Below are 17,581 nucleotides of genomic sequence, written 5' to 3'. Positions count from 1 at the left end.
TTAATGTGAATCAGTGTCTATTTCTAACATTTGTTTTATCATGTATTTAATATTCTAGTTGGCGATCCTCCAGACACTAGTAAACTATTTAAGATGGTAGACTCTAAGATTTCTATGTGCAGAGAATATATTTACAATGTAAACACTGTCCTACAAAAAGTTCTATGTTCTTGGGCTACTTATATGGAGAACGTTCAGTTGCTGAAGACATGGTTGGATGAAACACGAAAAGGACATCTTAAAAAGGTATTTGATTGAATGTCTCTTTGTGATTAAGCATAAAGATACTTGTTCACCTTTTTAAAGCACTTTGAAGTCTATGGATGAAAAGCACAATAAGTGCAAATTATTATTATTGTTTTGGGAAATATATTAAAGAACTGCATGGTGTGTCTTTAATCCTTTCAATGCATCTCTATAGGTCCCCACTGAGATTCTGGCAGACTGGAACTCAGTGCATGGTTCCTTAAATGAAGCTGGAAACTTCTTAATTGAAGTCAGCAATGAGCAAGTGGGATCAGATATTTCTAAAGAACTGAAAAAACTGAACACAAGATGGGCTAAATTTATAAAGAGAACACAGTTTGTAAGTAACTGCAGCTCTGTTTTCCTTTCATGTGATCATTTTGTTATGTAGATTTCAAAAGCACAGCCGTATTTTTAACAGTATAATGATCAATTGTTATTTGCAGATCAATAAGCTTTCATACAATTCAGTGTTATCCATTTTGGAGCAGGTAAAGCAAGCAATACACAGAGATTCCCAGTTGTAACTCTCACTGCCTCTTTGTGTAAAAGTCCTCTGTTAGCACTAAATGCAATGGTGTATATGGTTGAGAATATACGAGCGCCCCTTGTTTCAGTTTTCTAGATGAGCCCTTAAAAAGTGTATTTATTAATGATACTGTTGTGCCAATAAATGATTGATAATATAAAATGCTATGCAACATTTTCACAGGAGATGAGATTACTGAGAATGCAAGAAGAGCAAAAGAAGTCAGTTGTTGACAGTAATGGAAATTCTCAGTCTCCTGCCGAGGCAGCGCCAAATGCACTCAGTGTTACAGCAGATATATCAACGGAGGCTAGTAAGAAACACATTCAGAATGCAGAGGTAAAAAGTTCTCCTATATTCATCAGCACTTAAATTTGCGTAGTTTTATCTATTGAATATACAGCCACACTTTTTTGGGCACTGCATCTCCACTTCAGTCCCAGTTTCCACCTATGCTCCTCGGGGTGTATGTGATGGTCCCCAGGGGTATCCAGGGCTGTGAGGCACCTCACCACTACCAGCTCTTAGTGTGAAGTAGTCTTGTCTCTGCCTGCTGTAGATCAGCTCTCTGAAACTTTATGTGGCAGCACAAGCATGGCCTTTCAGGTGTCCACAGGTCTCGCTCTCTCTGTACAGGAAGCGATAGGCACACAGTAACCCCTGAGTACTCAGAGTTCTCTGCAGTGTTCAGCCCCTGTTCCCCAGAACACTTACAGAATTACAGGCCTGCGATTCCCACAGGAACAGAACTCAGCGGCCTGTAAGATTCAACTCAGGACCAGCACTTTGCTTATCACCACAGCACTTAGATATAATTATAGTGAAAACAAGAATAAGTTTATCACAGAATAGCGATTCAACTAATAGTGAGTAAGAATATTGGAAACAAATGGGGATATATTAAACAAAATCATAACATGCTTTCTAGAGCCTATACTTAACTGACAACTTACTCTTCTTTTGACAAGAGAGTATCTGAACCAAAGTTCTCTCCAGAATTTTCAACCAAGCCTGGTTGAGACCCCTCTTTCACAAAGCAAATGTGCTGTCCCACACTCCAGATAAGATTCTCTTCTCCCGCTGCATTTCTTTTCCTGTTAGATTCTTTCTTATGATCCTTCATTTGCATTCAGTTCAGACTGGTGAGAGGATCCACTGTGAACAAGAAAATACTCAATTTACATGTAAACAGGTAGCCTGTCTGACAGAAAACCTGTTTTTCACCTTTTCTGGTGACTAGTACCTTGATACAGACTTTAAGAACATGTTTTCAGTTTATACAGAACACCTGTACATAAATTTCATAATGATATTGATGACCAGAGTGACACCACCTTTCATTTGAGACCTCACATGTCATTCTTTGGTGAACCAGAATGTGCATACCAGAATCAGGAGATTCCTGTAACCCCATTGCGCTCCCTTGTCAGTTTGCATTAAGAAGTTCTTGGGTCACAGAGTGAAAGCCAGAAAGTAACCCAATGGCTGAGTAAATGCTGGAAATGTAGGTTGGGGGAGGGAGGGAAGAAATTCTAAGCATTTTACAAATACTAACTTTGCTAAGAGTCTAAGTGTTCCATGTTCTCAGCTTAGAGAAAAGAATGCAGATATAACTGAACAGGCCACTGAGCTTCTGCCCAGAGTAGAGAAAATGGAAGAGCTTCTCAAAGGAGCAGAAAACTGGGCCACAGAAACAGAATGCCTTCTTGAGACGATCAAACATGAAGGATGCTTGGGAAGCTCAACAGAACAATCTTTACAGGTAGAAATGCAAATATAAAGTTGAAAATATCTACCCATTCATCAGATTCTCAGAACCTGAGTTATGAATTCAATGGCTTGTGTTAAATGAAGCAGGAATGAGAGTGGAGTTTGTATTAATAAATGGCTAACTAAGGGAAGGAGGTGCTGTAATGTTGCTAGGACTAGGTTAGTTGTCTAACATTGTTTTTCAGGATGGCTCCTGTCAGAGTCCTGAGTATCCCATCATGGTAACTGCATTTTCCCCCAAACATCGTCACTCCCAGATTTCAGTCAGAGTCTAAAGAAGGATCTCAGTCCCATTCTTCAACTGGTTACAGTTGTGTGATAAAGGCGCTCCCACCCCCTCAGTAATCCAGCAAACACCCTGCTGACTAATACCCTGGAAATTAATGAAGTGGGAGTGTGATGAATGCTGGTGATAATATTTACTGCAGAGGCAATGCATTTATCCCGCGGGGAGGAAGCACTTTATCCCATCAGTCCTCCTTGGCTGGAAAGGGGACCTGTAGAGAGTTCTGGCTGGCGTGTGAATCAGCTGCCTGCTGTGTACTTTGTGCATCTGACCCTGTGGGAAATTGATTCAAACATCCATTCTGTAAAGAGGGAAGGAGTCCTCAGTATAGTTGCAAAGATCTTTGTTTTTAGTCTCAGGGTTATTTTACTTAGAGATTGTGCACTCCTACTCTGGGTAAACTCTACAGTATTAGGAGGTATGGGCATGTTAAAAGAATGTACATGAATTTTCAGAATGTGTGTGCATGTACATAAACTAAATCCCGTTCTCAGTGTGACATTTGCTCGTTAAAAATGTGAAAGTGACAAAAAATGCTCTTAAATTTCTATGAGTTGTGTTTCAATAAGATTGTAACATAATGTCCCCCGTGAGTATACAAGATCAAGTCCTTGCTTCAATTGCAGTACATAATAGAGACATTTTTAATAAAGCATAGATTATCATCAGAGGAATGGTAATGGATAGTTTGAAAATGAGGTGAATATTCATAGATCAAAAGAGCTCTCAAAGACACACAGTGATAAATATCCAAACCCAGCGGTGTAAGCTGTGCTTTCAAAATATCCAAGCATGTTTTCTAAACAGCAGAGTGCACATTTGGGGCTCTATTCTGCAAGCAAATATACACACGAGTAACTTTGCTCATATGAGACTTTCTGTTTACTTCAGTGGGACTATTCACATGATACAGTTACTGCTATGTGTAGACATTTTCATGATCAGACAATGCACATGCAAATGTGTGCTTTGTATGTTCAGTTGCTAGGTTGTATGTATACGAGCATATTTTAAAGATACTTTAAAATAGAAGGTTAGGCAAAGAAATGTAACATATAACAGTGATAGCAAGTACAATCACAGAAGTTAAGTACAAGTCAAATATGTGTATGGATGTCACAGGGTCCACTCACTGCTAGGGGTGTCTCCTCCTGGCCACTTTAGGGATTAGCTCCTTCCAGGTGCTGTGCCCTCCTCTGATGCTCTCTCCATCCTGTGGACCCTCTCGCTCCAGGAGCTGCAGCTTCCTCTTCGTGACTTGGCCCTCCAGGCACGTCACTATCGTCCTCACCTTCCAGGGTATCGAAGTATTTCAGCACAAACTATCCCGGGCAGTCCGATCTCCACTTCCCCAGTGGCTGGTAGGGGAACCCGGGCCCGCCCTCTACCCCAGGTTCCAGCTCAGGGGCCCTCTCTTCAGCAGCCAAGGTCTGTCTTGCTGCTGTTCCCCTGAGCCTTCGTTGTCTTTCTGGCTCTCCCCACACTCTGGGGTTGCCAGCCGCACAACTCCCTTCTCCCGGGGAATGACTGACTGCAGACTACTTCCCCGAGCCTCAAGCTGCCTTCAGCTCCTGGGCTTTACACAGTCGCCTCCTGTTCCCATCCAGCTGAGCCTCCTCTAATTAATCCCTGCTCCCTGGCTCTTCCTTCAGGTGCAGCCTGGACAGTTAATTGGCCTACCTAGCCATCTGACCCCTTCAGGTCTTGTGTGGGGTGGATACCCCATCACAATGGAATTAGATGGCTTGACAACTTGTTTTCTCTGCTTTCTTTTTTGCTTGGTGCCAGACCCACTCCCCCAGATGTTGATACTTTGGACTACAAGATAATGACCTGTAATTGCAAAGCATGGTCCATATATAACCAAATATTGCCTACTTTTCAGCAATCCTTGCCTTTCAATTCAGTTCCTAAAGCTAAATGATATAAATAATAATATTTAATATTGAAGACTTCTGTTGTGTTTCATCTAAACAGATCCTAATTGCCAGAAGGATCTTGTGCCAAGAACAAGTTGCTGCAGCAGAAGAAATATTGCAAGTTTTGACACGTAATATTTCAAGCCAGGTGTCCCTCCCAGATTTTGAGACAGCTGGGCTACCGACACGAATTAAAGAAGTCAGAGAGAGACTCCAGGTCTCTGTTCCCTATCACTATCATATTCAGTACACAGATATCCTTATCTGTAGTATTAAATGGTTAGAAAAACATCTTTTAGGGTCCATGTAAAATATAAATATTTTAAAAATATTTGAGCGACTCTTCTCTTGTCAGGTGCAAAATGAGAAAAGATTTCAAAATTTATATCCAAAGCTGAGAAACTTGAGTCATGTTATAAAGGAATATTTTAATTGTTTTAACGATACTCATGCATACTCTACAAATTGTCTTTCTTCCTAGGCTGCCATGAATAACCTAGACCTTGTCTCACCCAAATCTGAAGAGACTCTGTCAAAAAAGGAGGTCATGATCAATTTTGAAAAATCCCAGAAGGAGCTTGAAACATCTATTTTAAAAGCTATGCAACTCATTAGCCAAAAAGTGAGCCCTGATGAGCACATTTCAAAAAATGAGGTGGGTTCAAATATTTACTTCCTACCTGTGTCATATGAAGCTTTTGACTATCAGAGCACATTATTTCATAGTGAGATTTTGTGACTAAAAAAATCTTACACAAGTGGTCCCCAAATTTTTCAGGGTCATCCCTCCCTTACCCGTCTGCCCCCCCTCGCACTCTGAGCCGGGGCCGGGAGTGTGGCTGCGGTTCCTGGGGTGGGGAAACGCAGACATGGGTAAGGGGGCTGAGGCTGGTGCCGCAGCTGGGGGCAGGGCTGGGTCTGGGAATAGAGCTGCAGCCAGAGGCCAGGGCCAGGTGTGGAGCCACAGTCGGGGGCTGGGGGTGGGGTTGGACATGGGACCAGGAGCTGGTGCCAGGGCTGGAGATGGGGCCAGAGCAGAGCTGGGAGCGGAGCGGGGCTGGGTGGCACTCCCTCCCTGCCCCCCATGGGGCCTGGCCTAGGCCCCATCATGCCCCCCCAAACATTCCTCTGTGCCTCCATAGGTGGACACACCCTACAGTTTGGGGACCTCTGTTTTACACTGATGTGGAAAAGAGCACATATTTCTTGGCAGTTCTTACAACCTTTGTTTCAAACTTTTTATTTTATCATTATTAACATACCTGAACTTTCTGTAGAAATATTACTCACAACCTGGATTTTTATGTTATCATTATCTGAGTGTATTTTGTTTAAATCCCCAAAATGGTAACCTCACATTATAAAATCTTGCTCCTAAAATAAGGCGGTCTCATTTTTTCCATTGAAAGGATATCCTGAACTTTGTTTCTCCATGCCACTAATGCTAGGAGGTCTCTCCTTTTCCAACAATGCCCTATTAAACATCTGGCTATTAGTCGTAAATGCATTATCAAAACTTTGAAAGTTGACTGACTAAGTGGCCATCAGACACACAAGTAACTTTTAGCACCTAGCTTTGACATAATTTGAAGGGAAGTAAAACCTAGTTTAGATTATGTTGTTTATAATCATATGGGGGTGTTATGATGGAGATTTACATAAAAGGAAATTGAAAGTTCTCAAAGCTACTGTAATTCAACCTCCTTGTTTATATAAGCTATTCTGTATACTATCTGTCTTCTTATATGGCTCCATCACTCCCATACCCAGGCAACTATAAGGTACTCAAGAATGTACATCTGGGAACCACAGTCGTGTTCCTTGGCTAGTTAAAAGCCTTTGGTCTCATCCTTTATCACAGAGGTGGGCAAACTTTTTGGCCCGAGGGCCATATCGGAGTTGTGATACTGTATGGAGGGGCAGGTAGGGAAGGCTGTGCCCTCCCCCCTATCCACCCCCTCCCACTTCCCGCCCCCTGACTGCCCCCCTCAGAACCCCCAACCTATCCAACCCCCCCTGCTCCTTGTCCCCTGACTGCCCACTCCCGGGACCCAGCCCCTAACCAACTCCCCCGTCCCCTGACTGCCCCCCGACCCCTATCCATACCCCCACCCCCTGACAGGCCCCCCGGGACTCCCATGCCTATCCAACCCCCCTCGCTCCCCATCCCCTGACCGCCCCCCCAAACCTCTGCCCCATCCAACTGCTCCCTGTCCCCTGACTGCCCCCCCAGAACCTCTGCCCCATCCAACTGCCCCTGCTCCCTGATTGCCCCCCGAGACCTCCTGCCCCTTATCCAATCCCCCTGCTCCCTTACCATGCTGCTCAGAGCAGCAGGAGCTCGCTGCCCAGGAGGAGCAGCGGGCCAGAGTGCTGGCAGCACGAGAGGCTGAGACTGCGGGGGAGGAGGGACCAGCAGGGGAGGGGCCGGGAGCTAGCCTCCCCAGCCGGGAGCTCAAGGGCCGGGCAGGACAGTCCCACGCACCGCATGTGGCCCACAGGCTGTAGTTTGCCCACCTCTGTTTTATCATGTGCCCCAGCTCTGGGACAAACTTTTCAAATGTGGATATAGATGCTGAGTGCCTCAGTTTTTTGGGTGCCTAACTTGTGACTCCTTAAAGAGGCCTGATTCTCAGGAAGTGCTGAGTACCCACCTTCTGAAAATCCAGACCCCTTTAAAGTGTCTTAAGTTGGGCACCCAAAAGCTTTAGTCACTTTTGAAAAACTTGGCCTAAATTGCACAGTTTAGGACTGCCTTGAGCTGAAAAGCAGTGCAGAACCAGCACTGGGAATGCTCATAGGGATTCGGTCATGGGGCAACTCACCACACTGGCGCCACCTGCTGGGCATTTTGGGAATTAGCTCAGTCCCAGCAAGTATGCCCTCGGGTGGTGATGGCTCTCCCGTCCTCGCCTCCGCCTGCAGACTCATTACAGCTCCTTTCTCTCGGTGTCTGCTTCGTGGCACTGCCCTCTGGCTGTGTCACCATCCGGTTCCGCCCCCCCCACCGGACTCCCCCACCAAGAGTCCAGCCACTCCTCACAACAACTTGGCAGTCCCCAGCCAGGCCACTCCTTCAACGGCTAGTTGGGGTGGGGGGAGCACCCAGGCCTGCCCACTACTCTGGGCCCCGGCTCAGGGACCCTGTAAACAGCAGCTTCCTGCTGCCTCTTCCTTTCAGCTCACTGTCTCTATTCCCTGGGCCACTTCCCTGCAGTGTCAGTTCCTTCTGCTCCTGCCTCTGGCTCCAGCTCCTTTTCCCTCTTCCTAGGGCCTCGAGCCTGTAAGTCCTGGCAGCCCACCAGGAGCTCTCCCTAGCTCCCCCGGTTCCTGCTAGCACCTGCCCTTCCCCAGGTGCTGATCCCGCTGTAACCCTCTAGGAAGCCAGTCTTCTCCCTAGGGCTCCCTGCAGCAGACTAACTCCCTCTAGTCTGCAGCTTCCTTTTATATGGGCCGACTGGGCCCTGATTGGCTAGTCCATCTGCCGCCCTAACTGTCTGCACACCCTGCCCTAATTGGCTGTTTCCCCTGCAGCCCCGCCTTTGATTGGCTGTTGCTCAGCCTCCCTAGGCTGGTTTTAACCCCCTCAAGGCCAGTGCAGGCCAGGCGCCCCGTCACAAAGTCACAGACCCCTCCCTTGCTTCCTGTCACATATAGGAGGTGTGCCCCATTGTCTGGGCATAAGGAGGGAGAATAGCCACTGATCCACTTTGTCCACTCCCCCTTGGTACAAAATGTTCCGGTGAGAGGTGTTGTGGGAGCTGTACCTGCACTTTCCCAAGCGCAGGGGCTGCAGTTGTCCTTGGCTCATTTTCAGACACAGAAAATGCAGCAGTGCAATTGTACTCTGGCCCGCCTATGCATCCACACAAGGGCCTGGGACAATCTGGCCTTTTGCCATTGCAGCCCAATAATAAGTACCTTGTCATTCATTATTGTATAGTTTTGGTATGATAATGAAATTGTTTTACGATATACATACGCGAAGATCAATTCTGTTTTGTTTTTTTCAGGAAGCTTTTAGCATTTTGGACACAGGAATTCTTGAAAATTTTTTGAAAGCAGCTGACCAACTGAAAAATATTTCACCAGCTCATGAAAAGTTAGCAGTGGAGGAAAGATGCAAAGATGTTCGTGAAAGATGGGAGGTGAGAAAATATACCTAAGAGAATGAGTTGCTTTTTCTTATCAGACCTGGTCTCTTGAAAAACAAATTTTTGTATTTGCTTTGTAGCCCATTGTCACCCCATGACCATCACACTGAGACAGTGCTTTCTGTAATTTGCAGGCAGTTCATCGTGAAATCATTTCATGTATTCAGTTCATAATGGAAATTGAAATAGGGAAATTTAATGCAACTTTTTCAAAACTCAGTAAGCAAATAAATAAAGAGAAGAAACTCCTTAGCATGGGTAAAACCAAGGGACTTATAAAAGAACACGAGGTACTGTATAAAACCGCTATCCTCAACTTCTCTGCTTGGTGACTGTATTGTATATCCTTCTGCATTTTATCATTTAATTTTCTTTCTAACTTCAGACTGTTCCTTCACTGCACGAAGCAGGCTTTCAAAGAGTCACCTCCTTGCCAGTAGAATGCTACATTTTTTCAGTTTATACCTTACTTTATAATTATCTCTTACAGATGGTTTTATTTTTAATCCTTAATTACTCAAAATGTAATAATTGAAAAAACAAACTTGATGTGCACTGTAGCTCCCATTCAATGTAGTAGTTGCATGGCTAAGGTCCTATTCATAGAGCTGACTCTACCAATAATGGTTGTACGGAAGCCCCCGTTTAACTCCTTGTTTGTGCTGCACACAAACTAGTCACATGACTTTAAGTGGTACTTTATGGTTCATAGGCCTGTGCTAGTCCTCTGCCCAGGGGTAAATTTCACACAGTGTGTAATAAACTTTGGTTTACATTTAACATTTTTACTCATGTCTCTTTCTCAGTCATCTCTTCTTTAATTTTCTTTTCACCTTAGGTGAACCTAGCCATCACTGTATTCCCCAAGATCTGCCCATATTTATTTCTTACAGGGATTCTAGGTGTGAACTCCTGGCCTCGGTAAAGTCAATATGAGTTTTGCCATTAACCTTAACTGGGTCAGGATTTCACCCAAGGTGTTTTTATGTGAGGAAAAACAGCACACACTGTATATAAAAGCATATATACCAGATGCATTCTATTCCTCTCATATTGGCCAAGAGAGTAGAGTGTCATTTCTTTCATTGTAGTTGCTTCTTACAGAGGAGAGAGAGTGATGGAGAATATTTTGGGAAAATGTCTCAGTCCAGCTGTCACTGAAGTCAATGGGAGATTTGCTGTTGACTTCAGTGGGAGCAGAATTGGTAGCTAAAATTGGAATAAAGAAGAAAAGACCCATGTAAGACAGGAAAAATTTCACATTGCAAAGATATTAAGTGAGGAAGTATTGGTCTGTTGGTTAGAGCTGGGGACTGCAAGTCAGGGCTCCTGGTTTCTGTTCTTGGCTCTGGTTAGAATATGATCAGGTAATCATTTCGGCCCAGATTTTAAAAAATATTTAGGCACCTAACTTCTATTAATTTCAGTGGGGGTTAAGTGCTTGAATACCTTTAAAAATCTGGTCTTTAACCCTTTTGTGCCTTTACTGAGGTGTAAAATTGGGGCTAACACTTGCCTGAGTCAGAGGGATTTTGTGAGAGTTAATTTATGTTTTCAAAGTGGTTTGAGAGCCTCAGTTGAAAGTGCATTTACATGACAAAAGAACACTAAATATAACAATGTATGAAAATAACCACATTGTTATAATTTATCATATGCTTGTTTCTTCATTTAGGCTTTTTTTTCCCCTGAAGGCAGCCTGGGGGAATTAAACAGCTGCCTACAAGTTCTTAAAGCAATGTGTGAAAGACTGACTGCAGAAGAAACTCACCTGGAAACAAAGACAGTAATTGCAGAGTGTGAACAAAAGCAAGAAGAACTTCAAAAATGTGTGGCAGATGCTTACGTAACTCTGCTGTCCCATGTTGGCGGTGGCCAGGCATCTAAACAAGCGTGAGTATTTTGCGGGACAATGTATCCTAGCTCCATAAAACTGAGACATCTAGATCATCCTCCTGTTGTTGCAGGATTGTAACCTGGAGTATATTTTCTCGTGTAATTGTTCTTTTAAAATATTTTAACGAACTAGTCTATGTCATGTTAGATTAATCTTTGGCAGAGTTGCAGGGTTTGTTTTTGTCTTTTGATATATACTGCATGATTGCAATGTTTTTTCTTTGTATTCACTAGTTGTTGCTGTTATTATTAAGCTGAAATTTCTTTTAAACCTTAGGGGCTCTATACTTGCTCCTGAGAATGGAGAAAAGAAAACATCTTCCCAATCAGTTGATATACTTTCAACTCAGGAGGTATGGAATTCAGATCATAGACTCATTGGGTTAGAAGGGACTGCAAGGGTCATCTACTCTGCCCCCCTGCCAAGATGCAGGATTTGTTGTGTCTAACCCATCCAAGACAGATGGCTAAAGACATACCATTAGTAAATATTGGTTTATCGAGAGTGGATCACGGGCAAATGGAGAGCAATTATTATGTCTGTCTATATCACAGTGGGACTCAAGCACTCCAGTCAAAGCTCAGGTCCCATTTTGCTCACAATGTACAAATTCTTATTGAAAAGAAAGTCTCTGCCCCAGAGAACTTACAGTCTAGTTCCTCTCTCTGAGTGGAAGTCATTCCTGTGAAAAGGGCCAGCTCAAGGCCCACTTAAGTTCTCAAAATAGGACTCAAGTCCTTATATTGCCCTTCTTGACGGGGTGAATTTCAGCCTCTAGCACTGGAGGAAACACACTTAGAATACTACATTCAGTTTTGGGCCCCTCAGTAGCCAAAAGATGTGAACAAAAATAGGAGAGGATATAGAGATGAAAAATGCTGCCGGGGTTCACTTCTAAGGAAATATTAAACTAAAAGAATATGTATAGCTTTATTAAACAATTGCTAATATCGAAGGATACAACTGTTTACCGTGAGTGGAATGCCATAGAGGAAGAGGTCTTGTTTAGAGTGTGATCCAAGAGGACGACAATCCATGTGACCCGAGAGGTACATAGGCAGCACAGTATTCATCAGCAAGACATCCAAAAACATGCTGGTGACCTACACAAAGAGTTCATCTTGAGTCTCCATTGTATTAGCACCAATGGCTGAGGATATAGAGGAAACGTCTGTTAAGGTAGCTGAGGTTGCAGTCTGCACTACTGTGATGAGAAAGCTCTCTCACGCTGTGCTACAAATACTGTCCATTGTATAGTGATGGAATCCTCTGCTTTGCTGATGGCTCAAGTGTCATGTGTATAGTCCATGGAAAGACGTGTATTTCATAATTTTATAATTTTACTTAATAATCTAGTTTAAGTGAATCTTACGTTCATAAACTGAGCTGATTCTCTCAGAAATTGGGTGTGTTTTGCATGAAGAAGTGATTGTTTCTTTCTGCAGTGTATGTATGTCTTCTGATCTTTGTTGAATGCATAGATATAAGGTAATGCAGTTATCAACATAACTGATTTTTACATTTGATTAGGCATCAGGACCAGTTTCAGATGTAATTTTGGAATCAGACGTGAAACAACAGAATGGTGAAAGCTGTACAAAAAAGTTTGAGAAAGACAGTGATTTGCCCATAGAGACTTTATTAGAGAGGTAATTTTTAAATGGCAAAATACGCACATTGAGAGATAATACTATACTAAAAAGTTACAAGTAAATAGGAAATTTCATATATCTGGACTATTTTTGCTATGCTGAATTCTGTTCTCTACATATTCTTCTAAATTTTGTTTAACTATCTATTTATCTTACTATACAGTCACTCACAGTAGTATATAAATGTAAATTAGATCTTTATAACAAGGAAACTAGTGGATTTAGTGATTTTTCTGCTTTTCTCTCTTCCTTAGTTAGAGGAAGCTTTGCTTTGGGCGTGTGTATGTGCCTGAATATGATGAAGCCAAACATTCTGGGCCAAATTTCCAGAAATTCATTGTTTTTACACACAAAAGACCCATGTTTGAGCCTGAAATTAGACATTTGCACACACAAATCAGGTAGCTAGGAGAGCAATTACTCCATTTTAAACACAAATGCTTATTCATGTAAAATTTGGAATTTAGGTAAAAAAACCAATTACATGAGCAAATTGCTGAACTTATTTTAATTGCCAATAAAGTAATGACAATTAAAGTAATTGTTCAGCAAGTCACAACCCCAATTATTTTTCCTTTCCTGTCTTCTATTAAAGTAAAATGGATACTGTCTAAGAACTATTGCATCTTTTCCTAGCTTTGATACACAGAGGAGTAATCTCGAACTTCATTTACAAAGAATCAGAGATGAAGTAGAGTCTCCTTTTACTGATGAAATAAAAGACACCTCATGCCTTCAGAATAAGCTGCTAGATCTACAGGTAAATATCGATCATTTTGAAGAATATGTTGCTTGTCTACAATTTGTATGATATGTTAGGAAGAGGGGGTTAAATTACTCTCTTTTGAGGCCCTCTCTTTCGAGGTACTAAGCATAGTGCTGAGGGGTAATGCGTGTCCCCAACTGCTGCTGGCTTCAGTGGGAGTTCAGGACATTCAGCAGTCATACGAAGGCTCAGCTCTTTGCGAGATTGAGGCCTTACACGACAGTGGAGTTGTGCCGGTGTAGCTGAGAGGAGAGTTTGGACCATTGTGTGCAAAATTACTCCAGCACTATTGTAGTTTAAGAGGATCTGAATTGTTTGTAAACAGCTATTATAAACATTATTTTGTTATCCTCTACATTTACTACACACAAAAAACTATCTTAAAAGAACATTGAAGTTGCAAAGTCAACTGTTCCGCCATATTATTCTCCTGGGGGAACTCTGCAACAAAAAATTTAAAATTCTGTGCACAATATTTTAAAATTCTGCAAAATTCTGCATATTTTATTTGTCAAAATAACACAATATAATCACACCAGCTTCAATTATTTTTGGTCATTTATTTCAAAATACCTGTTAGCAAGTATGTCTGGAACAATACAGACAACAAAAAAGATTCAGGAAATGTTTTTTGACAAATAGATTCTTTATTGGGCATATTAATACAGAACTCTGAGTAATAATTCATTTAAACTACAATACAAAACCGTATTTCCTGTGCCCCTCAGAAGCAGTGCAAAGGCTTGGGGGGAGTCAGGGGTAATGGAGGAGCTGAGGGAGAGGGAAGTAAATTGCTGGGAAGGAGCCTGGGTGTGAACTTTGAGGGTTGTTGGGTATGGGTGGGAAAAGTATGGAACAGGTTTTTTGGGGTGGGCCAGGGAGGGATTGTTAGGAAGCTTTGCCCATGCAGACCCTGGCTGACCCCTAGCTTCTCCCATTCAGTGAGGCACATCTGCTCCTGTCCCCATGTGTCCCTCCGCCCCCACTCAGACATCCACTCCCCCCCATCATGTGGCCCTGCAGCCCCTCCCCCTGGGCAGGCTCATTCTTTTCCCTAGCTGGCTGGGAGCTGCTGCTCTGTGCTAGCACCACAGCGCCCTCTGGTGGGCAAAAGGCAGAACTGCAGCAACATTTGAGCAGAAGCTTTTTTCTGTGCAAAAAAATTAAAAATATGTGTGGCTCATTAATTATGTGCGCACACAGTAGTGCAGAATTCCCCCAGGAGCAATATTACTCTTCCTCTCTGATGCCTGCGCCCTAAAATGGGGCCACTAAGAGCACAGGAGAGTTTCCTTGCTCTTAGTTCCACTTGGCGCCACACTTGCCCCTGTCAACCAGGAGGATCAGTTGCAGGGAAAATCCTATTCAGCCCCTGCACTCTGGGCTGGAGCATTTTCAGTCACTCTCTGAGCATGGCACATGCACAGTCCAAACACATCTAGGAGCTGTGAGGGTGTGAAACATACTCACTGCAGACAAAATCTTCGGAGAATTTAGGTGCTGAACTACAACAAGTCTGTACTGAATATGTGAAAACCAAGCTAGTTCAAAAGAGTATAAATTGGCCAAATTTGGGTGAATTTTCAAAGGGATGGTAAAAGACACATCTGACCCTCCTGTAAAATTTCAAATCCTTGCTACAAAGCATGGAGGCACTGGAGCTTCTCAGTGAAATGGGTGTAAGAATTTTTGTAAACATGGGTAGAACTATGTAATTTTTTCCCTAATCTTGTTCTGAAAAATGGCTGAAACTTAAAAAACAAAAATCAAACAAACAACAAAAAAGCCTGAAGCACTTGACATGGAAAATTCACAATTTCTATAATAACACCTCTAAAGGTAATTTTCAAAATTGACCGGTCTGTTTGCACAATATGATGCCTTTTGAGTTAATTAAATATATGTATCTTCTTTTAGGTCATAGAGAATAAAGCTAATTCTTGTTGGACACAGTTTGAAATTATTGCATCTAAGTTAGAAAATCTTATGGATGACACAGGGAAGCCTGTTATCTCTGAAACACAAAACAGACTTAACAGAGAGTGGAGTGAACTTCAGATTATTCTAAATGCCAGGTATAAAATATCATTGTACTTTGTGTTATTTGAGAAATAGTATGTCATCATACAATTAAATAATGTATTGTATAGTATATATTTTGCATTGTAAGGCATAGTTAGGATTGTATGTTCTGCTCAAACCTTTACATTTTCCAATTTAAACACACACATTTAACATGATCTTAATGTATTTTTATGGAGTATCATATGCTATATATTAGCGGTTCTCAAACTGTGGGTCGGGACCCCAAAGTGGGTCATAACCCCATTTTAATGGGTTCGCTAGGGCCAGCATTAGACTTGCTGGGACCCAGGGCTGAAGCTTAAGCTCCACCTCCACCTTGGGCAATGGGGCTTGAGCTGCAGCCCCCTCTCTCTCCACCCGGGGCAGCAGGGCTTGATCTGTGGCCCCCTTTCCCCTCACCCAGGGTGGCAGGGCTCGGGCTCCGACCCCCACCCCCAGGGGTCATGTAGTAACTTTATTGTCAGAAGGGGGGTTGCGGTGCAATGAAGTTTGAGAATCCCTGCTATATATGCTTCATATAATGTACCATAGGCAATTAGAGATACTTACACTAAGAACCATAATAAACAAATCTATATTTTATAAGAACATAAGAATGGCCATACTGGGTCAGACCAAAGGTCCATCTAGCCCAGTATCCTGTTTTCTGACCGTGGCCAATGCCAGGTGCCCCACAGGGAATGAACAGAACAGGTAATCACTTTGTTGGGGGAGGGATAGCGCAGTGGTTTGTGCATTGGCTTGCTAAACCCAGGGTTGTGAGTTCAATCCTTGAGGGGGCCACTTAGGGATCTGGGGCAAAATCAGTACTTGGCCCTGCTAGTGAAGGCAGGGGGCTGGACTCAATGACCTTTCAAGGTCCCTTCCAGTTCTAGGAAATAGGATATCACAATAAGGGGAAAAAACAAAAAAAAGTGATCCATTCCCAGGTTCTGGCAAACAGAGGCTAGGGACTCCCTCCTGGCTAATAACCATTGATGGACCTATCCTCCATGAACTTATCTAGTTGTTTTTTTTAACCCTGTTATAGATTTGGCCCTCACAACGTCTTCTGACAAGGAGTTCCACCGGTTGTGCGTTGTGTGAAAAAATACTTCCACTTTATAAGACCACTTTATAGTATCCCCAAGTTTTCTAGTACAATTTTTTTCAATCTTTGAGTTAAAATCTTTGGAATTGGGCCTGCTCCAATTTAAGTCTGTGGTAAAACTTCTGTTAACATCAGTGAATTGGTCCCAAAGTCTATTAACAAATTTTTGGGTTACAGTAAAATTATGCTTTTTGCCCTGAAATATGTGCAGGATCTTTTCTTGCCAGCTTCTCCTGTTAATGTTTATTTACCTTTCTTCTAGAATGAAGTCTTTAAAGATTGCTTTGGAAGTTGTTTTGCCAATAGAAAATAAATTCATTCTTCTATGTGACTCAGACGAGCGACTCCACAGAAAGGACATCCAGCAATTTACTCTGAAAAATATTGATCTCATTTATGGAGAACTGAAGGTAAGGAAAAACACAGAGGCCACATCTCAGTTTTCAAATGTGAGTACAAGGTGAAACTCTGCAAAAATAGGCATTTGTACATGCAAGAGCTGGATAACTGCATGGGACTTCTCACTCAGGGATTTGGGGATAGCTTCCTGTAGCCTGAGGTTTTTTTGACCCTTCTGACCTTTAACAGCATGCTGCCTGCTTCTTTCTGAATAACATTGCTATACAACAGTCATACCCAAGTGTACACCAATGGTACCCATTCAAAATGGAGTCACAGATAGTCCTTGCTCATAATTGTCTTTTTCTCATCCAAAATGGCATTGGTCCCAATCTAGCTGTTTAGTATCAGGCTTTCTGAGTTGAGGAAGCTCCTGCTGCTGCAAGCATGATCAGTAGCCTTTTCTGTGGATCTTACCATCCAAAACCAGCTCCCCAAAGATTCTTAGAGTCAACCTACTATGTGGTGTAATTCAGATTGCAGAATATTTCACTATTATTACAACCCTGAGAAGTTCCCCCTGCTGGACACTCACCAGGCTGCAGTATGTTCGGTCCCACAAGGCCTCTGCTTCCTAAAGCTGAGCAGAGTTGAGATACTGTCTCTCTGGCACTGGACTTCTGGGCATACACTCTGGGTGCAGACCCTATGTCTGACCTCCTTCTTGGCAGTGGGGACCATACAGTCCAATTGCCTCGGCTCTGAAACTGACTCCAGTTGTCTCAAGCTCTTGAGGTAGCTGCTGCATGCCCCCAGAGGTCCACCAAAGCTGTGGACCCTCTGTTTTA

General features: G+C 42.8%; 1 protein-coding gene across 8 annotated transcripts in view; it reads left to right on the top strand.

The window, feature by feature from the left end:
- The window catches only part of SYNE2 (spectrin repeat containing nuclear envelope protein 2), a 262,085-nt gene that overhangs the window by 59,866 nt on the left and 184,638 nt on the right, over positions 1–17,581 (top strand). For 7 of the 8 annotated variants that reach the window (XM_054026012.1, XM_054026014.1, XM_054026017.1 and 4 more), the window contains exons 16-29: positions 59–246; positions 422–586; positions 959–1,114; positions 2,364–2,537; positions 4,809–4,967; positions 5,232–5,405; positions 8,764–8,898; positions 9,039–9,194; positions 10,580–10,797; positions 11,078–11,153; positions 12,332–12,450; positions 13,090–13,213; positions 15,137–15,294; positions 16,657–16,804. In XM_054026012.1, coding sequence (XP_053881987.1) covers positions 59–246; positions 422–586; positions 959–1,114; positions 2,364–2,537; positions 4,809–4,967; positions 5,232–5,405; positions 8,764–8,898; positions 9,039–9,194; positions 10,580–10,797; positions 11,078–11,153; positions 12,332–12,450; positions 13,090–13,213; positions 15,137–15,294; positions 16,657–16,804 — 2,150 coding nt within the window. The remainder of the gene's footprint in view (positions 1–58; positions 247–421; positions 587–958; positions 1,115–2,363; positions 2,538–4,808; positions 4,968–5,231; positions 5,406–8,763; positions 8,899–9,038; positions 9,195–10,579; positions 10,798–11,077; positions 11,154–12,331; positions 12,451–13,089; positions 13,214–15,136; positions 15,295–16,656; positions 16,805–17,581) is intronic. The other variant, XM_054026015.1, reaches the window with a different exon arrangement.

This window comes from Malaclemys terrapin, chromosome 4 (genome assembly GCF_027887155.1).
Source record: "Malaclemys terrapin pileata isolate rMalTer1 chromosome 4, rMalTer1.hap1, whole genome shotgun sequence".
Classification (NCBI taxonomy): domain Eukaryota; kingdom Metazoa; phylum Chordata; order Testudines; family Emydidae; genus Malaclemys; species Malaclemys terrapin.
The sequence above is the reverse complement of the archived record's forward strand: the minus strand, read 5'-3'. Positions and strand labels throughout refer to the sequence as shown.